General features: G+C 38.3%; 1 protein-coding gene across 2 annotated transcripts; it reads left to right on the top strand.

Moving 5' to 3' along the window:
- Positions 1-10,466: 10,466 nt before the first annotated feature.
- On the top strand, positions 10,467-26,009 carry LOC134474922 (zinc finger protein 709-like). 2 transcript variants are annotated; one of them, XM_063244005.1, is made up of 4 exons: positions 10,467-10,588; positions 20,886-21,012; positions 21,215-21,275; positions 22,813-26,009. In XM_063244005.1, the coding sequence occupies exons 1-4, from the start codon at positions 10,586-10,588 to the stop codon at positions 24,218-24,220; spliced, it is 1,599 nt and encodes a 532-aa protein (XP_063100075.1). In that variant the 5' UTR covers positions 10,467-10,585; the 3' UTR covers positions 24,221-26,009. The 2 variants fall into 2 exon arrangements, with proteins under 2 accessions (XP_063100075.1, XP_063100074.1); XM_063244004.1 differs by lacking the exon at positions 10,467-10,588 and adding an exon at positions 16,368-16,515.
- Positions 26,010-26,410: the final 401 nt, after the last annotated feature.

Here is a 26,410-nt window from a genome sequence, read left to right as displayed (position 1 = left end):
GAAATTTTCAGCTATTACTTCTCTAAATATCCGCTTGACATCCTTTATGTTGTCTCCCTCTCTTTCATTAATCCCTATCATTCTTATGTTATTCTTCTTTGCATCGTCTTGCAGTTGTTGAATTGTTGTTTCCTGATTCCTTGTTATTTTCAAAAGATCTTTCCTTTCCTGTTCACTAGCTGCAATCATGTCTTCAAGGTCTGAAATTCTATCTTCACTTTCATTAAGGCGGTTTTTACAACTTTCACTGGAGTTTTTTATTTCCTGTATATCTCTGTGCATCTGCATTATGTATTCTGTTTGTTTCTTATATTGCTCGTCTAGGGATTCTATCTTTTTGTTTAGTTCCTCCAATTTTTTATCTGTGTTTTCTTTAGATATATTTAGAATCTCTTTCATTTCTTTTATCATTTCTTCTTTTATCTGGGAGATTATTTCGAGTTTGAATTTCTTTAAAGCTTCCTGGAGTTGTTTGTCAACTTCAATAGCTATTATGTCCGATATATGAGGTGGATGGGATATATTTTCTTCTATATACATTGCTCCTAGGGTTTCCTGAGATGGGCTGGAGGTTTGAGGTTGTAATTTGGTCTTTCGTTTTGTCATTTTGTATATTTCTGTGTTTCAAGTGTTATTTGAAAGCTTCCTCAGGATCTGTTGAAAATCCCCTTCTATGCTTGGAGCTACTGAGCCTCTGACACCGCACTACCCCAAGCCATTGGGCCTGCAGAACCAGTGTCCCTCCTCTGCCTGCTCAGAACTCCGCAGTTCCAGACAAGCTGGGCCTCAGGGACACTGTGCGCCCACCTGCCCCTTGGAAGATCCACAGCTCTTCAATTGCAGCCAGGTTAGGGTCCTCTCCACAGGCCACAGTGCCTCAGGAGCCTGTGATCCCTCCCTGCTTGCAGAGATATCCACAGTCCTCTAGGCAAAGGAAGGGACTTCTTCAGGCACTCCAGATCCGCCCAGCTCCTCCTCTGCAGGCAGATGGCTAGGCGCGGCTGGGCTCGGGGGTTAGTGTAGGCCCGCCCATCCGTCAGGAGCTCAGCAGACTTCCAAGTGTAGCGGGGGGGGGGGGGGGGGGGGAGGCAGCTGTAGTGGCCTCTAACCCACTGCTCCACTTCACTGCACCCAGAAGCCTGGGGGGTCCGGAACAGTCTGAGATTTGGGCAGACTGTGCTGGGCACTCACCACAGGCTGAGGTGCCTCAGGAAGCTGCGATGCCTCCCTGCTTGCAGAAGTATTCAGTCCTTCAGACAAAGGAACGGGCTTCTGCAGGGACTCCGGATCCGCCCAGCTCCTCCTCTGCAGGAGATGGCTAGGTGCGGCTGGGCTCGGGGGTTAGTGTAGGCCCGCCCATCCGTCAGGAGCTCAGCAGACTTCCAAGTGTAGCCGGGGGGGATGGGGAGGCAGCTGTAGTGGCCTCTAACCCACTGCTCCACTTCACTGCACCCAGAAGCCTGGGGGGTCCGGAACAGTCTGAGATTTGGGCAGACTGTGCTGGGCATTCACCACAGGCTGAGGTGCCTCAGGAAGCTGCGATGCCTCCCTGCTTGCAGAAGTATTCAGTCCTTCAGACAAAGGAACGGGCTTCTGCAGGGACTCCGGATCCGCCCAGCTCCCCATCCCAGTTTTTATACAAGCACTAGATCTGAGGGCACAGACAGCTATCCCAAAAATATCAGGATATAGCACAGTAATCATCTTTAATTTCTTGTTAACTTAAACCGGATCACTCTATAACTTATACTGTTATATCATTACTGATTTTAGTTAAATCTGATTTATTTGATTGCTTCTTGTTATTGCCTATTGTATTCAAAACCATTAGGTTGATGGTATTGTCAGAGTGTAGACAACTATACTAAAAATAGCAATGATTCACTATAGTACCCATTCTGACTTGATTAATATCTGTTTTTGTAGCCCTACACTATCTACAAAGTTCTATTTCTGTTAATACTGTTATGCACTGATTTATTCAATTATACTTTATCTGATGATATAGCCATTTTTATTGATGATAACAAGAGACAACACAGTAACCAAGGTAGAACTCCTTGTATAGCAGTTTTAAATGTCTTTTTGGTTTTATGTATTTCTAGGATTCTGTTTTGCTCTGTCCTGCTTTGTTATGTTTCTTCCTCTAATATAGAAAGGATAGTAACACATGTTAAGATGCATGCCTCCATAAAACCTATCAACAATTTACAAGAACTTATGACACATGATGAAATGAGCAAATACTTTAAAGGAGAAAAAAAGGGACTACAGTATCCAGTGCTGATTCCATAGTGTCATGATGTGAAATCAAGCAATACTATTAATCTTCAATTAGAGTGATTTTAATCTGCTTTGGTTTGTTTAAACTCAACATAAATGAAGATATGGATAAATACACACATGTTTAAGTGTATAGAATTGATTGCCATATTACTTAGTTTTTATTAGATAGTTGAACAGAACTATTTGCAGTCTCCCTGTTTGAATTCCCATTTATATGTTCCACTTTTGTATCTTGAACAATTATTGGTAAGAGGACAATATGTAAATACAAACTAGTTATTTATTACTGTTTATACTTTTCTTTGAATGTATATACTATTTATGCCTGCTTTCTGTTTTGTTTTGTCTTTCTTTAAATAAAAATAAATTTAAAAAGAAAAATAAATAAAGTCCCTTAGCAGTGAGACTGGTGGACCAAGCTCTGATTGATAAATAAGAAAGCAGCTGTCTGGTAACATTTTTAACCAGTTTTTGTCCATTGATTAGAGACCTCAATGATCTCCAGAGCATTATAGGAGACACCTCAAATAAATTTATGAAATGTATTCCTAAATGTTCACATTGGTCATTATCAAATGAAGTATAACATATTTTTGGTTTGATGAGGCCTGTATAAAGGTTTCACATGGTTATGACAGTTGAGTGTAATCAACTATATGATGTATTGCATACATTCATAATTCTGGATGCATAAGACTCCATGATTGTAAAGTGGGGATTACTGATGGTAACAGATTTTTGTCTCATGTGCACACCTTTGCTGATAACAATGACTTGTGTGATTCACATTCAAATAAAGATCAATAAGTTGTTCAATAATACGCAAAAAATTTCTTGTGTATTAGATAAGGGTGATAGAGTAAAAGGGATATTTTATGTCAAAACAGGAATTTAGATTATTACAAGAATCTCATGATTGTCATGATGCAATACTATGTATGGTTCTGATTCCTGATATATTATGTAAAATATGCAACTGTTAATACTGTAGATATTCAAATGCTAAAATGCCCATGGATAGAAGAAAATAGGGTTCATTTAATATTCTAAGTTGTTTCATGTTTAGATAAAATAGTAATGTTAAACTTACTGCCTCTAATATACTCTATTGTTACCAAAAACTTCTTTTGGATGTTTGACAGCTAAGGTTTGGAAGCCAAAACTTAGAGAAACAGATGGGATAAATGGATAGCCAATATTTTGGCCCCAGGCCTTCAAAGGTGGTGGAGACCCAGGATATAAAATAACCTCTGATTGCATCATCCTAAGATATTCAGTGAGTCCCTGGTTGTCTCATCAAGAAGATGTTGAGACCACAGAGGAAAGTCACCTTCAATGCAAGGTGTGCCTAAGAAGAGTCACCAAGAGAAAAATCTCCCAAGCTTTCACAGAGAGCAATGTGGTCAAGCAAGGATTGTGACTCTTCTAAGTGGCTGACACTGACAGAAGAGCCATGAGGTGTTATACATGGTTCTAAGATAACTCCTGAGAAGACCTAAGTGACCTTGATAGGAAGTAAGTAACTGACTGTAGTTGTCATGGTTTATGCAGGTGTCCCACAGGCCTCATACATTTGCATTGTGGATTTGTGATGGTTCATTGTCTAGTACAAGGATTGATGGTGTCAGTGCTAAACCCACATTGGGTTGGAGCCAGGATGTAATTCAATCGCAGGAAGAAGGTGTGTCTTGCTTTTTGCTGGTTCATGCTTGCTCTTTGCAGCCTCCATGAACTGTAGCCCAGCCATACCTGCCTGCCTTGGAGCCAACTGAGTGTGAACTGAAACCTGCAAAAACTGTAAGAAATAAACCTTTCCTTTCTCAACTTGGGTTTCAGGTATTTTGTCTCAGAAACAAGTAAAAAGTAATTAAGACAGAATTTGGTACCTAGGAGTGGGGTCATTTGCTGTGACTATACTTGACCATGTTTTTCGAGAGGCTTTGGAAATGGCTTGTGGGCAGAGTTTGTAAAGGTTTGGAGATGTCATCTGGATGTGTAGAGCTGGAGCAGCTTAGGCTGTTCTGCAGAGGGGATTCTGGTCAGAGCTCAGGAGACCAGAAGGCTGATAGAGGGCCTGATGGTAAAGACCAGGCTTGGGAGGTTTTTGTTGGGGAGAAGGACTGCATTGGTTGTTGGACTCCACATGATGTGTGTTATGGCTTGGCAGAAGGTTTGTCTGCAAACCTCAAGATTTGCTCCTGCCCAGGGACTTTGCTGAGACTGAGAAAAAGGGCAATGGACTGATTAATCTTGAAAAAGAAATTAAAAAGCAATCAAACCTTGAGGCTGTGGCATGGATATTGTTGGGGGATTTTAGCCAGATTTATGTTGCATATCAAAAGCAAAGAGATCAGCAGGATAGTGTACAATGCTGTGAGTTTGGCCAGAAGGAAAATTAGAGGAAGACTATGGATTGCAAAGACAGAGTTGAGATTTTGATTCCTGAGGAGAAATGAGATAAGAAAGATGGCCCCAGGGCATCATAGGAAGGGGGCCCCCACCCTGTGCAGACTCACTGCAAAAGTGAAAGAATTTGCTCAGAAGGAAAAGCTGCAGAGTGACATGTTCCAGAACAGTGACAGAGGCCACTTGAGGTTCCACAATGGTGGCAACATAAAGAAGCTTTTCCTCACAATCAGGTAAACAGAGCCCTGCAATCCAGGCAACTGACCCCTATAGCCAAAACACAAAATCCTAGGTACTGCTCCAGTCAGCAGCAAACCTTGGTGGCATCCACAAGGTGCTGATTTTAGATGCAAGGAAAATGCACAAATTCTGAGTCAAGATGGTATCCACCTCAATTGCAAAGTGCCTGGAAGGCCAAAAAGTGTGCCCCTGAGAGGGAAATTTGTGAAGACATAAGGGTGAAGCCAAAGGTGCGGTGCAGACTGCAGAAGTTTGGAAAAGGCAGGAATGTGGATGATCCAAGGGAAGCTGAAAAAAGTGTGCATAGAAGATTTAAGAGCAAAGCTGCACGCATTAATATCACTGGAAGTGTCATGGGAGTGTAACTACAAAAGCCTTTTGGAGTTTGTAACCAGATTGCTTCTGATGTTGAACATGGAATTCTAGGACTTAATGTTCACCCTGCTGGACTTCTTTTGTTTCCAATGCTTTATATTCCCCTTCTTGTAACGTTTGAAATGGTAATATTTACCTTGTGCCTTTGCATTTGAGAAATGTTTAACCTCGTTTCATTTGTACAGGGTTTACAGTTAAGAGTTTGCCTTAGATTTTGGAGGAAACTTGGGAATTAGACTGTTCAGCAATGCTGAAACCTAGGACGTTGGCAACTATTGGAAGTGGAATAAATGTCTTTTGTATAATGGATGTACATGAGTCCTGGGGGTCAGGGGTGGAATGTCATGGTTTATGCCTGTGTCCCCCAGGCTTCATGAGTTTGCATTGTGCATTTGTGATGGTTCATTGTGTAGTACGTGGATTGATGGTGTTAGTGCTACACCCACATAGGGGTGGAGCCAGGATGTAATATAATGGCAGGAAGAAAGTGTGTCTTGCTTTTTTGCTAGTTCCTGCTTGCTGTTGCAGCTGCCATGAACTGTGGCCCAGCCATGCCCACCTGCCTTGGAGCCAACTGAGTGTGGATTGAAACCTCCAAAAACTGAAGAAATGAACCTTTTCTTTCTCAACTTGGACTTCAGGTATTTTGTCTCAGAAACAAGTAAAAAATAACTAAGACAGTAGTTAATGCAGGTCTCATGTTAGGTTGGCTTTGGTCATCCTGTAGAAAAGCCTGGCCTCTGAAGATATAGTGCAATGTAAAAGCTTGGCTGTGGGGGAAGCTAGGATCACTAACATCCTCTGACAATTGCTGGCTATACTGGTAAATGACTACTGTTAAGAACTGATGGACTATGATGAGTTTAAATTGGAGTTCTCCGCAATGCTTCCCCACCTTAAGCTGGCTACCCATCCCGGGAGTAAACAAAACAAAATAAGAGAGAGTTTTTGGAAAGGGTTGAAGATGAATACATGTGCAGGGCTGTGGTGTGGCCTGGGCATGATTGAATTGAGAATGAGGAGACACCGCAAGGAACAAAATAGGCCACAGCTGAGGCCACCTGGAGACTTCTTGTATAGTTTTTCTTAATTAGAATCATCTGTTGCTCCGTGGGTTCCTTGAACCACTCCCAGGGGCCTGCTCAGGTTTTTACCATTGTCCACTCACTTCCTTGCTTGTTCTGATTAAATATGGGCTGCCTAGTGACAGGTGGCTGGATGGTTAGCAGAGTTATGAGTTCTAAAGAAGATTTCACTCTTCCTGTTGCCCTCAAGACAATGCCACTTTTCTCATTCTTTTGGTCCTTTGCTATGCACTTTTTGGGGGGCTAGATATTTAAGCATAGGCCCCAACAGAAAATTAACTTCCAGATAGGATAACTGTAAGTTTCCTGAAAAATTTTGTTGCATGTAAATTTTCTTTACTTGTAGATGGAAGTGTTATTATCAACTAATATATTGCTAACTTATCAACATATGCTACCTTATTAACATATTGAGGGTTATTACAGTAATTTCTCAGAAACCATGTTTATACACCTCTATACATCATTGTGAGTATTCTGCATAACTTTTCTAAGTCAGTACTTATAAGTGAAATTGGTAGATAATAAAGGAGGCCTCCATCCACTTGCTAAGTACTATGTAACATGAGTCTCGGTGTTTCTAGCTGTTCATTTGTTTTAACCATGAATTCCTCACCAGATGACACTTATGCCTGCTTGGCAGAGAATGGATTGTACAGGAAATTAAGTGGTTTTGATCTCCAAAGAATTGCTGGAGTCAAACTGAAACAGGTAAACGCTAAAAAACTGTCAGGGTTTTCATAGATTAAAAACTCATTTACATAATTAGTTGAAGAATGAGTTGATGCATTTGGAAGATTATTCAGAACATACAGCTAACTGAATTATATTAGATATTTATTTCTTTAGTGTTATACAGGCACAAAATACCTGACTTACAGAATTTAATATAAATATATTTTTAATCTCATTGTTTCCATGAGGGAAGTTTTGTTTTGACTGTTTCTAAAGCATAAATATCTTGCAAAAAAGGAAAAGGTAACTTTTTTACGAGGTCAAGGAGCCAGAATAAAGTTTCAGAACCTGAGAGAAAGGATCCAGGAACCAGATTTGGTTCATGGGTTCCAACACACATGGATGCAGTGTATACATATAGAAGCGATCGTAGTAATATCCTACACATTTCTGCAGCCAAAAAGGTGTTAACAAATGGATCACCAGGCTTTAGGGAATATATGACTTCTAGGAATATTAAAATCCTGAAGAGCTAAGCGCCAATTAGTGACATGGGAACTATACGGCAAGGAGAACTTAGAGTGTGAAGTCCTCGGTGTCCCTGCCTCATCAGAAGGAAATGATTAATTGGATTAGGAATTTGGTTCCATTTCAGCAATAATTGTCACCCCCATGCTGGGCAATATGATCACTTTCAGAATTCAGCATTTTTATGAGTCTGAATGAGTAGCAAGCTTGTCTTGGAGAATTGATGCTTGCTTTTATTTCATCTTTACTCTGTTGCAGACCATTACTATCATTTAAATGTAATGTCTTCACTTTACACAGTAACTGTGCTCCTTTTGTGTTCACATACTGGGTTTCTAGGTGGAAAATTAGTAGAAATGAGTGAAAATCATGAAAATGAAGTCTGCTGCCTCTAACACAGACTTCCGACTCTCTGTTCTGTTGTGTCCTGCCCTGGCCTGTTCTCAGAATATTTTCTGACATCAGGGGATTTTTATTCCTGGAGGATTGAACCTGAATCCTGAAAACATTTGCAGCCCATTATCCACTGATCCTTGAAATAAAGCAGGGGTAGCCATGAAATGGCAGGCATAAATAAGAAATTTAGAGAAGAGCTAACACCACCACTTCTCAAAATTTAATGAAATCGAATGGGAAATGGTACTTCTCAATTCATTCCTGGAAGCAAGCATTACCCTGATACCAAAACCAGAGAACAATCCAAATAAGAAAGAGAATTACAGACCATTCTGCCTAGTGAACATTGAAGCAAAAATCCTCAATAAGATATTGGCAAACAGACTGCAGAATATCATCAAGAAGATTTTACACCACGATCAAGTGGAATTATTCCCTGGGATGCAGGGGTGGTTCAACATACATAAAACCATACATATAATACACGGTATTGACAAATCCAAAAGCAAAAATCATTTGATCATTTCAATACATGCAGAGAAGATTTTTCCAAAGTCCCTCACCTATTCATAATAAAAAACCTACAAAAATTGGGAGAGATGATCTTTATCTCAATCTGATAAAAGCCTTTTATAACAAACCAACAGTCAACCTCATACTGAGTGGACAAAAACTGAAAGCTTTCACTCTAAAATCAGGAACAAAACAAGGATGTCCACTGCCTCCACTCTTATTCAATATAGTCCTGGAAACTAGCTGGAGCAATTAGACAAGAGAAAGAAATAAAAGGAATAAAGATAGAAAAGGAAATATTAAACTATCATTATTTGCAGAAGACATGATACTCTACTTAGAAGACCCTAAAAATTCCACCAAAAGACTTCTAGTTTGAGAAGCAAATTCAGTCATATAGCTGGTTACAAAGGCAACACTCAACAATCAATAGACTTCATAAACAAGCATAAAAAACTCATGGAAAGAGAAATCAAGGAAACAATAACTTTTACAATAGCATCCAACAAAATGAAATACTTAGGAATCAGTCTAACAAAGGTTATAAATGACCTCTACACTACAAACTACAGTACTTTCAACAAGGAGACTGAAGAAGATATTCTAAAATGAAGAGCTATCCCATATTCTTGGATAGGGAAATTCAATATAGTGAAAATGACCATACTTCCAAAGCTATTGTACAGATTCAGTGCAATCCCAATCAAAACCCCATAGCATATCTCAAAGAATTACACAAAATAAATCCTAAAATTCATCTGGAACCAGAAGAGACCTAGAGTAGCAAAGGTGATCCTGGCCAACAAAGAAAAGATAGGGTTCATCAAAATCCCTGACTTGAAATTATACTATAAATGTACTGTGATAAAAAAAAAAGATGTAGTACTGACAAAAAACAAAACAAAACAAAACCAGAGGCAAAGATCAAAGGAACAAATTAGAAGATGGAGAAACAACCCCAGACCACTGAATCATCTTATCTTTGACAAAGTGCCAAAGAGAGTCATTGGAAAAAAAGCAGCCTCTTTAATAAATGGTGCTGGAAAAACTGGCTCTATACGTTCTGAATATTATCTTTCAATGTGTATTAAGCTAAGATCAGAATAGATGAAAGATCTTATATTAAAACAGAAACATTAAATCTGCTGCAAGATAGAGTAAGTAAAACTCTTGAAGACATTGATGTAAGCAAAGACTTTATGAAGAAAACATGGACTGAACAGCAAAAATCATAGAGAATTAAGTGAGAATCTCACCCTACTGAAAAACGTTTTAACAGCAAGAGAAATCACTAACAGAGTGAAGAGACAACCCACAACTTGGGAGAAAATGTTTGCCAACTGTTTCTCAGACTAAGTATTACTATTGAGAGCACGGAAAACTAAAAAATTTCAGTCTTCCCAGATTTAAAGACCCAATCCAAAAATGTGCATCTGAAGTGAAATACACAGTTCTCAGATGAAGAAATAGAAACAGCAAATAAACATGTGACAAAATGTTCTGCATCACTCGTCATTTAACAATTGCAAATTAAATAACACTGATATGTCACCTTGCCCCAGAAAAAATGCCTATGGTCAAGAAATCAAGCAATAACAAATGCTGGAGGGGTTGTGGGGGGGGAAAGCAACCCTTCTCCATTGTTGGTGGTATTTTTTAACTTTTAACTTTTTAACTTTCAAATAAAATGTGTTTGGGAGAAAAAACAAGGACTGAGGTAAAGACTTTCAGTGCAAATATTCATCAGATGAGCTGAGGTCAACATTCCAGAAAACAGCCAGCTCCAGAAGCCTCCACTATGTTTCATTGGGGACCCACACTTACAGGTTGGGTTAATTTTCTGTAATTATTCTTGGTGGGGAAGACAGGCAGGGGGGCAGGAGCCAATCAGTGATGAAGAGGCTGGCTGTAAGAACTGTCCAATCAGGCGGGCCAAGGTAGGCGGTCTCTTCCAGTGTCTTGGCGTCAATTGCAAGGCCAGGGCAAAAAAGGGAGCACTAGATGTTTCCTAGCCCACTGTTTTTTGCTTCTATTCGCTGTGGACTGCTTAGAAAGAACCTGGGAGACCTCCAAACTACGCAATGGTGATGTTATGGGATGGGAGCAGTGAAATGGGGTGGAATCCGTTTGAGACTAGTTAGAAGTGGTGAGAAGGGGCCGGGCCGTTTAGCTCAGCGGAATGAGCGCCTGCCTTAAAAGCAGGCAGTAATGAGTTCAATCTCCGGTTCGATCCCCGGTACCGATAAAAAGGAAAAAGACCAAAAAAAAAAAAAAAAAAAAAAAAAGTGGTGAGTAGCAGTTGTGCTGTCTAGAGCCTGTGTGTTTAGCCTCAGATCCTGAAGTCCTCTAGTGCTAGCAGTGAGTCATCCTCTGTGCCTTTTAACTCTCGCTGGTGCCAGGACAGATCTGGGTCCCTAGAACACTGTCGCCACTGTGATACCAACAGGCCACAATGCCAGTTTTGAAATCGCCTGCTGCCCTTGCTCCTCCAACAGTCTGGGCCCAGGAAGGGGCATGAGGAGACCCTGATTCCAATGTGGTTTCAAGCTGGGTGCAGGTGTAATAAGCTGGGTCTCTGCCCTCATTTCTGTCAGCAACAAATCTGGAAGCCAGAAGTTTATAAATGTCAGTGCTGCAGGACCTCATAGCCACAACTGCTCTCCTTAAACTTATGCAGTTATGTATTTTGTGATCGCCTAAATTTATACTATGTTCTCGTATTTCCATGCACATGAAAGGTGGAGGCCAAGGTTCTGAGAATTCAAAGATGTGTAGTGATGTGCCTCGGTGGAGGAAGGCTTGCCAAACACCGGATGAACTGCTGTGTATTATAAAGAACAATGCAAAGAATTTCTGAACATACTTTATGTGACACAGGTGCTCATAGATGATGTTTGGGAGAACAGCCATAGTGGTTTAAATTTTGAGAAGAATGAAGCAGATATAAATGTGTCATCAAGGGCAGAGTAAAGTGTGTTTGCTAAGGACAAATTCCAGAAAGGGCTGCCTGTTAAATTCTCTTTGAAAAATGCCTAAATTTAGTCATTTGCATGAACATATATGCGTGATATCCTTCTGAATGGAAAGGAATATGGGTGTCATCTCTGAATTAAGAGGTGATTTAATAGATTGGTTGATCATATACATTGTTTAAACATGGAAATGCTCTGCAGTGGACTTTACTAAGTGGTGTAAAGGAGATGCCATAAATTGAAATTGTGCAGGGCTATCAATAGCTTAGTTGTGAAGTGTTTTCTGCTTAGGGTGGATCAGAGGAGCATGGAAAGGATGTGGAAGTGACTGGCAGGACACAGTGTGCCAATAGCAGGACATACAACAGAGAGGGTCTTCCATGAAAGTCAGGTAGTTCTTAGGGTAAGCATGACGTTAGAGTTGTCTTCTGATTTCTTCTTTGAGGTGAAAAACACCCGCTCTGGTACGAATCAGTATTCCACATCCTTGTCAACCCATGAATTCTGTGTTCTTCTCTTGAGATCTAATTTTGATTATCTCTAATTATGATCCAGTGTCATGAAGGTGAAATTTGAAATTTTTTTGTAACAGAGATCGAACTCATAATCTCAAGCTTGCTAGGTAGGTGTTCATGCTGCTGAGCTAAATACCCAGCTTTGAAATTGTATTCTGTATACTATGTATGATATCAACATTGTTCCTCAGAAAATGTTGAATATTGTGGAATTTTTCTATATTATATGGATATAATTTTTAAAGCAAACCAAAGATTTCCTATGCAGTCACTTTTCAAGTTTCACATTGTCTGTGGGGTGTCTTAGTCAGGGTTTCTCTATTTCAGACAGCTCTGTAAATTAGGCTAGCCCCAAACTCAAGGAAGTTCTCCTGCATCAGCCTCCCAAGATATATTTCTTATATCTGAATGGAGAGTGATCACTTTGTGACACTGAGCTCTAATTTGAAACTTGTACCTGGTTTCATTGTTTATACATTTTTTACATACAACAGTTTTCCATGAACATTTGAGTTATTATTTATGTATCATATTTGATGTTATGTTTTGTTCTATGAAACCAAATTTAAATATCAAAATGCTGCTTAAGTATATTAAGAACAAAGGACACAGTGGCCTAAATGAGATTTGAAGAGATATCATTGTTAGTACATCAAAGTGATTCATGTGATATTTGTCTGCCTCTTTGATTTATGGATGCTGGTCCTGCAGGCTCTCACTATGAGCTCTGCTTTAGAGACAGTGCACAGGGGCTCTTGCAGTGACTCAGCATAAGAATCAGTGCTCCTATTTGGCTGTTACGTTAGCTGTGAGTTGCAATAGAGCATTAAATTTGCTGTCTCAAAAAATGTGTATATACCAAAAATTAATCCCCAAGATGTGGAATTAAGATTTGAAGAAATCAGTCTCTATTCAGCTGTTTTGTTTGGTTTTATTTGTTTAGTTTAGATTTGTTTTATTGAGACAAGTTTTCTCTATGTATATCAGCTAGATTTGAACCCTATATGGAGAACAGAATTGCCCTAACCTCAAAGCAGCACTCCTGCCTCAGCCTCTTGAGTGTTCAGATTATACATATGTGTGTTTTTACCCTAGAAAATATTGAAACTTGTAACTTAGCTGTGTTGTAGGTTGGCTTAATAGATGCCATCTTGAGCTTTGCACTTAACTAGTGCCCTGTATTTCACCCAGAAAAATGGAAAATTACTCAGTGTTGAAGTCCCAGGAGAAAAGCAAAATGAGCTATACCCAAAGAAAAAAATTAACCTGCTCAACAAAAGAAGCAGAATACAGTTGTCATCCAACCATTATTATAAGATTCTGGCTAAATGATTTCCAACAGAATCCTTTTGTGATTCTATCTTTTAAAACATCTGTAACTTTCCAGTTCAGAGCCTCTTGTTTAGATCCTGATATGGGGGTGGGGGTTCTGTATACAGGTGGTCCTGAGACCAGCTATGAAATTCCACATTTCTCAATTGGTTTCCTATATTGGCTTCCTATATTATTGTTCACAAACTCAACTCAAGCTGCAGAAACCTTTACTGACACAAGCACACCTCAGGATTAAATGACAGTGCCACTCAAATGAAAGAATAATTGTGAAAAAGAAAGGAGAAAAAAGACAAACACCATGTTCTATAATGCCCACCTATTTTCCCAAACAATGAAGAAGCTGAAACAGGAGAATGGGCTTGTATTCAGTGACAGCCTAACCTGCATAGTGAGTGCAAGGCTGGCCAGAACTCCAAAGTGAGACTATGTCTTTAAATCAAAAACCTAAAATGAAAAAAACAACAACAAAGTAGACAGAAAGACTATTGAAAACAAACAAAAATAGAGCTGAGTGAAATTTGACTTATGTAAAATGGGAATTATTGAATGATGCTGGCAGAGGAAAGAAGGCCAGGTAGTGGCATGCAGTGGCATTCAGGAGGCAGTGACAAACACAGGCTTAGGAATGGCACCTATTGTGCTACAGCACAGCAGTGACCTCCTTCCTCCAATACATTTGCAGTTCACTAGAAGGAGGACTTCTAAAAGCTCATGGAAATGTTAAACTCAGGGCAAACAGCTTGAAATTCAGGCTTTGGAACAATGCCTTTAGCAGACATTTCATATTTAAATTGAGATAAGAGAAATATAATCCTGCCATGCTTGATATCAAATGCACCATTTAATGGCTGACAACATTGAGAAATGAAGTCACAAACCAAAAGAAGTTCAAAAATTGTCTTAGAAAAAAACAGAGAATAGCTCTAAATTTTCAGGAGTGATCTTCAGTGTTTTGGCCACAGTCATATTGTCAGGGGTCATTTATACAGGATAGTCACAATGTGGGCAAACTGTGGGTCTCAAACTACAATCAATCTATAAGCTTGTAGGTGCTTAACTAATATTATTCATCTGGGGAATAAGTCAGCCAGAAAAGGTATGTGGAAAGAACCAAGGCATTTTGTGGGAACAATAGTCCAGTTGTTCTGGTCATTGAGTATGGTAATTGATGCCTATCTGAACTTCTTGGAGGAGGTGGTGGTAACTGTAATACATTTCAAGCTGTTGTTTTTCTTTTCAGGAGCATGTAGACATGGTCACTGCATCTTCACTTTCAGGTCTGGCTTTCTTCAGCTGTGCCTGTAGCAGTGATTGTTGTATTTAGTTTTTTGCATTGACCATTTGAGGTTCCAGTTCCTCTCTGATTGTATATCAATTTCTGTCTACATTGAAAACCTTTGCTAAAATGACAGTACTATTTGAATGAATAAAGTGAAATATTCATTAATACACACCAGGGATTTAGCTCAGCAGGAAGAAATGCCTGCCTGGATAGTGGTAGATTTTAACTTTGATACCTAGTACCTAAAAAAAAAAAGTAATTTAAACTGCAAGGAAAGAAAATAATTTCATTTGTGAAAATGTAGGTTTACAAAATTTATACTAAATATGTCAATGGCAAATTAAACATTGTTAATAGTCATATTTAGTATCTAAAGTTGTTGAGGCTGGGGATTGAGCTCAGTGATACAAGGAGCTGCCTGGAGAGCACAAGGTCATGAGTTCAATCCCTCATACAGAAAAAAAAAATCACAGTTGTCAATGATGCAGTGCTATGAGCACATTTATTGAAACTGATACTTGGTATTTAATTGGCTCAATATTTCTTTTGTGATCTATGAAATACCTGCAGATAACATGGCAACTACAGGGAATGATATACTGTCCCCTATAGGATTGCTGTTTTCTGAGTTGTTTTTATTTTTTGTTTTCCCACAAACTTGAAAGTTGAAAATGTTGGCTGATGCTAGCTAGAAACACTGTGATAATCATTTTTTCAATTTAATGATATATTTCCCTATATCTATTAAGAACATTTTATTTCCTACAATTTCTCCAAGTCAAATTGATAAACAATTCTTAAAGTTACAGGCAGCTCAGTTAGTTAGAAATACAGGCAGCCATTCCGTGATAAAGTGGAATGAAATTCCTGACCTTCTATGTCTGGTATGAGCGTGTGTTCTCTAAAACACAAGAATGAACTTTAGGAACAACAGAGTTGAAGAGCAGAATATATTTATTGAGAGAGAAAAAGTGAAAGTATTTTGCTCTAAATAGGATATTTTGGAAGTCAAGGTGGAACCGGGTGACTTTTACCTTGAAGTGACTTTCCTTTTCCCTATTCAAGGTACCTGTGGCAAGGAAGGAATCTCAATCAGCTACTTGCATATCAGCAATGACAACTTTAACCACCAACCAAGTCAAAAACTACTTGTATGCCACCCACACTTTTCCAGAAGAAAAAGCAAGACGCCCAGTGGTCATGGGGTTCTCTCCATATTCTTAGAATAAAGGCCATTTTGACTTTATATTCTCTTCTTTACTACACCAAAAATCCTATCAGAAAGCTTCTGTCTGGGAGAAACAGGAGGGGTTCTGAGCTGGTAGCAAAGGACTCTGTCTTTTCTAGGGATTTTATAGAATAAAATCCTGTGATGAGATAGGTTTAAAATGGATTAGATTACTGAAATTACTGAGGAGATAAATTAGCACAGTAGAGAAGCAGAATATAAGAAATGTAAAAGTGGCCTTTTACTTAACCAATGTGGAGAGGAGCCCACAGCCCCTAAGGGTTTGGCATTTTTTTGCTGACTGACTATGGGGTTATGGGGTATATGTGACCTTTGACTGGATGTGGTACTTGGAGGGAAGATTGATGTCATGCGAGAGCTGACAGGAATTTTCTTTAGGCCCCTGGGAAAGAAAAGAGGAATTTGTAATTAAGGAGAAAAGAGGAAGTGGCCATGTGAGTAAGCATCCCTGATTTCACATTCTTCCACCATGATGTCCTGTAATTGTTTCTAGGGTAAAACACTTTGAAGTACATCCTTTGCTTGGAATGAAGAAATCAAAATAAAGAATGTACTTACTGAGAGAAAGAAAGCTGCCTGAGAGAGGGAAGCGGTCATGAGCAGGTTGCCAAACTCTGTCCTTTCTACGGACCTTTATAGTGTAAAATCGTGTGGTGAGGTGAGTTTAAGGTGGGGAAAACTAGGAACTCACAATGCAGATGAGCATAAGATGGGAAAGAGCTATGGTACACAATAGGATTATTAAGTTCAAGTAAAGATGCTTATATTGGGAACAAAGGGGGAAGAGAGTCACATAGAAAGCAGGCATTCTTAGGCAGCTGTGACTCTTCCCTTAGGGGTTTGGGAGGGTGACTTCTGAGTTCCTCAGTATGATAGGAACTGTTTAGAATGTCACTCTTTAGGATAAGGATACATTTCTTTGAATGGTGACTCCTGACTTCCTCAGAGTGCTAGGGAACTATTTAGAATATCTATCCTTAGAATATGGATGAATTTGCTTATTATTGTCTTGAGCGTTGGCCCATAGCATGAGGTGTCAATCTTCACCATAGTTGCAAGGTGTCTGGTCTCCTGCATGGGCTCTTTGGAGGACCTAGCCTTGGTTCATGCCAAGAGCATTTAAGTAACTCAGGTGTCTGTAACAGTACTTTTTGTAGAATTGAGATGTCTTGTGCTCTGGGTGAATGATCTGGGGATGAGATTTGTGCAATGTATATACCAGTGTTGCCCCCTGATTGACATGTTTTGAAATTATATTTTAGTTGATGTGCTCTTTTTTCCTTGAAATAAAATGGATTTGCAAATTAAAAGCCTGAGGTAATGCTCTTCAGTACAAACACTCCTCTGTCGAGCTGAGTTCACCACTGTAGAAGAATGGCAGCTCCAGAAGTCTCTGTATTACAGTCTATCTTTTGGGATCCTCTTTTGCAGGGAGGGGTTCCTTTCCCTGTTTATTGTTGAGTCAAAAGGAGGGCAGTAGAGCAGGAGTCAATCAGTGATGAAGGGGCAGGCTATATGAACTCTCCAATCAGGCGGGCCATTGCTGGCTGTGACTTCGGTCTCTTCCAATGTCTCAGCATGATTTATCTGTTCTGAGTACAATAGTGGTAGCAAAATGCTTGCTGGATCTCATTTAGTACTTTCAATGCCTTTGGCCTGATTAGCAAGGATCCTGAGAGATCCTGGAACCAAGGAATAGTGAGGTTGTAGATGGGAGCCCAGAAATATGGTGGATTGGATGAAATCAGTTACAAGTATTTAGGAGTAGTTCTGGTGTCTGGAGCCTCAGGTATTTAGTTAGCTTCAGCTCCTGTGGCCCTCCAGGATTGACCATGGGTCATTCACTGTCCCTTTTGCCTCTTGCTGTTGGCAAGGGTGATTTGGGGTCCCCAGTACCCTTGGCTTCACTATGACAGCAGTAGAGTCATGTATCATCTTTGAAATTCATTGCTAGCCTGGTAACTCCATCATCTTAGGCATTGGAAGAAGCTTTGGATGACTCTGACTATGATGATTTGTAGCTTGTAGAGCAGTAATGAGCTAGGTCTATGCTCTCTTTCCTCAGAGTAGCAGATCTAGAATGTCCGGAGTTTATTAATGTCTGTAATGCAGGGCCTCATAGCCACAATGGCTCACCTTAACTTGGGCTGTTTTTGTATTTAAAGTGATCTCCTCAATTTATAGTATGTTCTCATATTTCCATCCTCATGAGGGGTAGTGGCAAAGGTCCTGAGAATTCAGAGATGTGTAGTAGTGTGCCTCAGTGGAGAAAGGCTTCCCAAACAACAGGTGAACTCCTGTGTATTATACAGATCAGTACAAAATAATTTCTGATCATAATTAATTATTTAGGTGGCACCTCCACTCACAGACAAGGTTTGTGAGAATAGCCATAGAGTTTTGAAGTCTGAGAAAAATGAAGCAAATATGAAAGTGTTATCAAGGACAGGGTAAAAATGTGTGAAGGACAAATTCCAGAAAGGGCTACCTGTTAAATTCTCATCAAAAAATGCCAAAATTTAGACATTTGCATGGACATATACACATGATATCCTTCTGAATGTAAAGAATAGGGGTGTTTTCTCTGAATTAAGAGCTGATTTAGTAGCTTGGTTGTTCATAGACAGTTTACATATGGAAATTTTCTACAATGGACTTATCTAAGTTGTGTAAATGAGAAGACCTAAATAGAAATTTTGCAGTGATATCAATAGTTAGGCATGAAGGGCTTTCTGCTTAGGATGGATCAGAGGAGTTTGGAAAAGATGTGGAAGTCACTGACAGGATGCAGGCAGCAAACAGCAGGACATACAACAGAGGACATACAACAGAGGACATACAACTGAAAGTCAGGTAGTTCTTAGAGTAAGTATGAAGTAAAGTTGGGTTCTGATTGCTTCATTTAGTTGATCAACACCAGGTCTGGAAACAATCAGTATTCCACATCCCTGTCAATGCATTATTTTTGTGTTCCATACTTGAGATCTAATTTTGGTTATCTCTAATTATGCCCCAGTGTCATGAAGGTGAAATTTTCAATTTTTTTGTACCAAGGATCAAACGCATGACCTATGATTTCCAGGCAGGCGTTCATGCCACTGAGCTAAATACGCAACTATGAAAATATTTTCTGTGTAGTATGGAAGATATCCACATTATTTCTCAGAAAGTGTTGAGTATTGTTGGAATTTTTCTGTATTGTATGCCTATAATTTTTTAAAACAAACCAAAGGTGTCTTATGCAGTCTCTTTTTAAGTTTCACTTTGTCTGTTCAGTGTCTCACTCAAGATTTGTCTATTTTGGACAGCTGTGTAACTTAGGATACCCCCAAATTCAAGGAAGAAATCCTTGACCAGCCTCCCAAGATATATTTCTTATATTTGAATTGAAAGTGATCACTTGGTGACAGTGAGGTATAATTTACAGCTTGGGCCTCGTTTCATTGTATATGCATATTTTTAAAATACTACTGTTTTCCACTAACACTTGAGTTATTATTTATATACCATATTTGATGTTATTTATGTTTTGTTCCATGAAACCTAATTAATGTTTCAAAATGCTGCTTAAGTATATTAAGAACAAAGTACTCATTGGCCTAAATGAGATATGAACAGACATCATCTGTAGTCTATCAAAGTGATTGATGAGATTTTTTATTTAATTTTGAAATTGGTAAAATACAACAGAACAAGGCAGCATAAGGCCAACTAAGATCACACAGTGAAATTGGTACACAGCTTCACAAAAGTTTACTGGGATAACAGTAATAGGTATCACAGTATATTTTGTTATCTTTATGATAGTTGTTCTTTAATCACATATATCAAAATGAGATGAAATACAGAACATTATAGAACTTATCAAAACAGAATATTGAATAGAGCCGTACCATTAATCAGAACAGAGTGAAACAATAATAAAAATTCCTTCAAAGAGATAGTAGAAGGAAGCCCCCCTTATTTTCTATGGTCTACTTCCCAGGAGACACTCAGATTTCTGTTTACAATTTGCTAATATGGGGTGACAGGAGAAGAGGGGTAGGGAAATGGGATGATTGATTCTAGGTGGTGCATCAGTAGGTTCACTATTGCTTATTAGGGAGACAGGCTGGTTGTTTAGTTTCACAGCATCCTAAGTTCCAACATAGCATGGATCTTAGAAGCTGCTGCTGGTTCTCCCCCTGGAAGGGCTGCAGTTTTTCAGACTGCAACTGCTCACCAGGGAGGGAAGGTGCTTGCTTGGCTTCCCAGTGCCCTAAGTTCCAACATGGCATGGGTTTCAGAAGTTGCTGCTGGTTCTCCACCTGGGAGGCCCGCAGTCTGCCAGACTGCCACTGCTTACCAGGGAGAAATGGTGCTTGCTTGGCTTCATAGTGTCCTAAATTCCAGCATGGCATGCATCTCAGGAGCTGCTGTTGGTTTTCCCCCTAGAAGGGCTGCAGTCTGCCAAACCACCACCGCTGACCAGGGAAGGGAGGTCCTTGTTTGGCTTCCCAGGCAATTGATGAGATATTTATCTGCCTCTGTGCTTTGTGGTTGCTGGTCCTGCAGGCTTCTCACTGTGAGCTCTGCTTTAGAGGCAGTGCACAGGGAGTCTTGCCATGACTCAGCACAAGAATCAGTGCTCCCATTTGGATGTTACATTAGCAGTGAGTTGCAATCTAGCATCAAATTTGCTGTCTTCAAAAATGTGTATAGACACAAAATTAATGCCCAATACATGGATTTAAATTTGAACAAATCACTCTTCATTCAGCTATTTTGTTTGGCTTTATTTGTTTAGTTTAGTTTTGTTTTCTTGAGACGAGCTTTCTGTATGTATATCAGCTGGATTTGAACACCCTATGGAGCCTAGAATTGCTCTGACCTCACTGATGCCTTCCTGTCTCCACCATTTGAGTGCTGGGATTATAGATATGCACCACAACACTTTGCTTTTGATACAGATTTGTAGGAGAGAATTTTAAGATATCCCAAACCTGGGGTCTCAACCTTCCTTTGAGAAATATATGTATGATTCTTTAGGAGGCGGTGACCTTTGAGGATGTAGTTGTGAACTTCAGCAATGAGGAGTGGACTTTGCTGAATCCATCCCAAAAGAACCTCTACAGAGATGTGATGGGCGAAACCTTTAGAAACATGGCTGCAATAGGTAAGGATGAAATCTTTTTGGCACTCATGCTGTCAGAATATTGTTTGTTGCATATCAGTGCTGTTTCATTAAAAAGAATGTGAAAATATTTTTAAAAATAGCTCACATTATATGGTCACATTATATCATAAATCTAAACAAAATCTATTAATTTGTATGTATTACTCTAATGAGTCCTGGTATTTCTGTGTCTACAATTCAGGAGGACTTGGGGATATCCAGGAACCAGAAAAAGAATGCAAAATTTACTGGAGATACTTAAGGTAATTCGTACTCACAAGGAGAAGGAATGTTCCTGAGTAATTAGTGAGTCAGCAGAAAAATGACCACCAAAGAAATGAGGCACCATTCAATTTGTCAGTAATATTCTCCAAAGATGTATAAGCTAGTGTATATATGAGGGAATTAAATCATGAAAATGTATGACATTGCATATAGATGTGTACGAAAGGCATACCCTTTGAGTTATGACATTCTGCATTCAGTTTTTCTACCCATATATACATGTGAATACAACACATTCATTTTCTAAAAATTGCTAAGATTGCAATAGAACTTGAAATAAAACTGAGTGCTCATGTTTGCAAGCCATGCTCTAGAGAATCAGCGATTCTGATTAATATTCTTAGTAGGCTGGTGGGATGTTAGTGCACTCATTTTGAATATCAGTATGCAGTTGTCTTTAGAAATTGATCCCCTCATACTTGTCCTGGATATTTTTAAAATCTCAAAATCCACATAAAATACTGATACATGCTTACTCACATACAAAGCAGATCAAGGTATAACAGATCAGGCCATGAAGCTAGGCTGTCTATCCCTATATTTGTGGAGAAGGAAAATGTTAATAGACTCTCTGTGATTGTGCATTCTTGTAAACCCAGGACACTAGAAATCAGATTTTCCAGAATGGCAAATTCAAGTTCAAACTTCACAGCTTAATGATCAGTGAAAAATCTCTTAAAATAGATTTTAATAAAGCTATAGATTTTATGGTAATACCTGTTATTCATTCCCAGCATGAAAAAGAAAAAAAATGTGTCATATAATGTCAAAAAGTAAATAATATAATGTCATTTGCCATAAGATATAGATGGGTCTTGTACCCATCAATTCAGTAAAATAGCTCAGCTATAAAACCTAAAAGGTCACAGGGTTACTTTTAGATGAGAAACCAAAATATAAATTGTGGAATGAAATGAAAGAGAGTTAATAGAGAAAAGTAAGACTGACCATATGGAAAAGGGAACTACAGGTTAAGGACAGAAGTGAGATTGTGATGGGGAAACATATCAGAATGATCTGTATGTTATACACATATGTACCCATGCCCAAAGTGAAGATAAAGATTCTGCATTTCAAAAGGTACCAAATTTTAAGATTTCCAAATGTGTACCAGTCTTTTGGGAATGGTTGTTTTCAACATGTCTTACAAGGCCATTCTGTTGCTTCATGGTCAGAATTTCTTAGCAGGCATTAAAAACAGAACTTGCCATTAATGCAGTCATTAATGAAGACCCATTTCACTGTGAATTTTTCTTTTTTAAAATTTAATATAAGGAAAGATTAAACAAAACAAAATAAGTAGAAATAATACTACTTTCAAAGTGAAAATAAACAGTAAGAAATCACAAGATGATGATTACATATGCTGATCATAGAAATAGTTAATCAAGATACAAAAGTGAAACATATGAAGTGGGGATTCAAACAGCGAGACTGCAAACAATTTTGTTCAACTTTCCAACAAAAACTTAGTAATATGGTTATAAATCCTATACGTGATTTATTTCTTTACAGAAATGACAAGTTAGGGAAATCCTATGGACATACATCTTGGAATCAGTGTAAAGAAGTATTCCTTGGTACTGGAGAAGGTAATGTGAAAGTGAAAGAAACAGAAACACAACACAGTGTTCAGATCCATGAAAAATATTGCAGTGGAAGGAAACCCTATGTATGTCAGCAATGTGGGAAAGGTTTTACTATACATGGAATTTGTAAGAAAAATGAAAGTATTCACAGAGGAGAAAGACCCTACATATGTAATCAGTGTGGGAAAGCTTTTACAACACATACATATTGTCAAGTACATGAAAGTCTTCACGTCAGAGGAAAATGTTATAAATGTAAGCACTGTGAGAAAGCTTTCAGCACAGGTACTTATTGTGCAACCCATGAAAACCTTCACACTGGGCAGAAATCGCATATATGTAAGAAATGTAGGAAAGCTTTTAGCAGTAAAATTCATTTTAAAATACATGAAAATGTTCACACTGGAGAGAAACCCTATGTGTGTAAGCAATGTGGAAAAGGTTTCATCCAACCTGGACATTGTAAGCAACATGAAAGATTTCACACTGGAGATAAACCCTATGTATGTAAGGAATGTGGGAAAGGTTTTACCAGACATGGATGTTGTAAAGAACATGAAAGAATTCACACTGGAGAGAAACCCTATGTATGTCAGCAATGTGGAAAAGGATTCACCAGATCTGGACATTATAAGCAACATGAAAGAATTCACACTGGAGAGAAACCATATGTATGCAAGCAATGTGGGAAAGGTTTCAAAACACGTGCAAATTGTAAAGTTCATGAAAGAATTCACACTGGAGACAAGCCCTATGTATGCAAGCAATGTGGGAAAGGTTTTAGCACACGTGCAAATTGTAAGGTTCATGAAAGAATTCACACTGGAGACAAGCCCTATGTATGTAACCAATGTGGGAAAGCTTTTAAAACACGTGGATGTTTTAAGGTTCATGAAAGAACTCACACTGGAGAGAAACCATATGTATGTAAGCAATGTGGGAAAGCTTTTAAAACACAGGGATATTGTAAGATACATGAAAGAATTCACACTGGAGAGAAACCATATGTATGTAAGCAATGTGGGAAAGCCTTTAACACATGTGGAGGTTTTAAGGTTCATGAAAGAACTCACACTGGAGAGAAAACCTATGTATGTAAGCAATGTGGGAAAGCTTTTAACACATGGGCCGGTTGTAAAAAACATGAAAGGCTTCACACTGGAGAGAAACCCTATGTATGTAAGCAATGTGGGAAAGCTTTTAACACATGGGGAGATTTTAAGATACATGAAAGAATTCACACTGGAGAGAAACCCTATGTATGTAAGCAATGTGGAAAAGCTTTTACCCTACATAGACATTGTAAGCAACATGAAAGTTCACACTCAAGTTAAAACCAGTGTATATAAGCATCATGAGAATGGTTTGAGCACACTACATATTGTGTAATGCATGAAAATCTTCACACTGGGCAGAAAATCTATATATGTAAGGAATGTGGGAAAGGTTTTAACAGAAATGCTCATTGTCAAATACATGAAAAAATTTACACTGTTGAGAAACCCTGTGTATGTGAAGAATGTGGGAACACTTTCACCACACATGGATATTGTAAAATACATCCATGACTTCACACTGGAGAGAATCCCTATGTATATAACAATGTGGCAAAGCTTTTACCACATACAGTCATTGCAAAATACATGAAAGAATTCACACTGGGAAGAACCACTGGCTATGTAAGCAAGTGGAGACACTTTCAGCAGCAAGATTGTAAGTGAAATACATGAAGAAAGTCATCCAAGAGATAAATCCTATATGTTATAGGAATGCTCTCAGCATACATGATCATTGTTACATATCTGAAAGAGCTCACTGGTCACAGATCCAATGTGGATTAACAATGTGAGAAATATGGCAATCCATGTTTCTTGTTAAATAGAAAAAGCGTCACTGTTCAGACATTTTAGATCTAAGTTTACTTTAAAAATCCCAAGGAGACCTGAAGAAATAATCAATACAGAAGATAGATGTCAATATTTCTTCACAAATATTCCAGAAATGACAAACATGAAGTGGAGCTCTACTCAAGTGCACATGTTTTATGGTTTTCAGTTAATCACTTGTACCTCTCTAGATTTTTAAAGTGTCTTTGTGCTTCAACATGGCATCTTGTAATTAAACATGCAAAACTGAAATGGACTTTTCACTTTCAAGTATGCATAGTGTCTATGTACATAATATTTTGTCTTTAAAACTTAAATTTTATATTTTTTGCTGAATTGTAATGTTGTTTATTTAAAGAGAAAAAAAGAAAAAGTGTAGAAATAATACAGAATTTCAGAAAAATAAACAATAGGAAATCATTAGTTGATTAGTTTCATATTGTCACCTTGGAAGTAGTTGTTCAAGTTACAAAATTAAAGCCTACAAAGTGATATTCAAATAATGACACTAACAACAGTTCACCTCAATGATCCAACAAAAAGTTATTAGTATGCTTATCTATCTTGCACACTTTTTTTTTTCTTAAAGATGGTAAGGTTAAACATGACAAAACAGAACAGAACTTTTTATAAGGAAACAATTAAGGAAACACAGATTTCAAAGCAAGTCCACTGCAGATGTTCACTGTCTATCTTACTGTCTCTAGATTTCTTCCAAATAATTGTTCCCATCTTCACACACATTGAATATATACTGAACATTATAGAACTAATCAAATAATTACAGGATGATGCAGGATTTTTTGGTCTTCAAGACTGATTTTGGCGAATTCAGTGACTACGATAATATCTCTCATTCTCTTCGTAGTAGCTGTCTTTATCTTTATGTATGCTGAAACTGAACATAAGAGACTAGCCTAATGTCACTCTGAACAGTCAATAATAGTATCCTGAGAAGGAGAAAGGTGAGGAATTTCCTAAAAAAAGGCAGGGGACATTGTTAAAAGTGTATCAGGATTTAAAAACTACAGTAGTCTTGTTGCTCTGTTTAATTTGGTTATATTTTGCTGTGGTCTGTCTATTCATTAGAGTTGAGGGCACAGAGAGATAATCCCAAAATAACAGGTTATACCATGGTAACTATCCTTAATTTCCTATTAATTAAAGCTGAAATGCTATATTACTTACATTGTCTTCTATGACTGATCTTCTTTAAAGCTGGTTTGTTTGAATGATATTTGGCCTTGACTGATTTTATTCACATTTGGTATGCTTGCTGGTATCAAGTTCAAGAGAAGAGGCAACTACTCTAAGATGACAAGATATAAATGATATCTATTGCTGGACTGGGGATTTAACTCAGGGGCTTAAGCACCTGTCAGGCAAGTGTGAGGTCATGAGTTTGATCTCCAGAGCCAAAATAAATAAATAAATAAAAGATATCCATTCCAGATTTGATTATTTTTTAATTAAAGAGAAAAAAGAAAATAAAAAACAAAGCAGTAAGAGGGTACAAGTAATAATTCAATAAGAAATCACTAGTTAATAGGTTACATATTGTCACCTTAGAAACAGTTGCCCAAATTATAAAATTAAAGCATATAAAGTAAACATTCATACAGTGAGATTTCAGAAAGT

Source organism: Cavia porcellus, unplaced genomic scaffold (assembly GCF_034190915.1).
Source record: "Cavia porcellus strain 051 isolate PalLab524CR breed Dunkin Hartley unplaced genomic scaffold, mCavPor4.1 scaffold_43, whole genome shotgun sequence".
Taxonomy (NCBI): domain Eukaryota; kingdom Metazoa; phylum Chordata; class Mammalia; order Rodentia; family Caviidae; genus Cavia; species Cavia porcellus.
The sequence above is the reverse complement of the archived record's forward strand: the minus strand, read 5'-3'. Positions and strand labels throughout refer to the sequence as shown.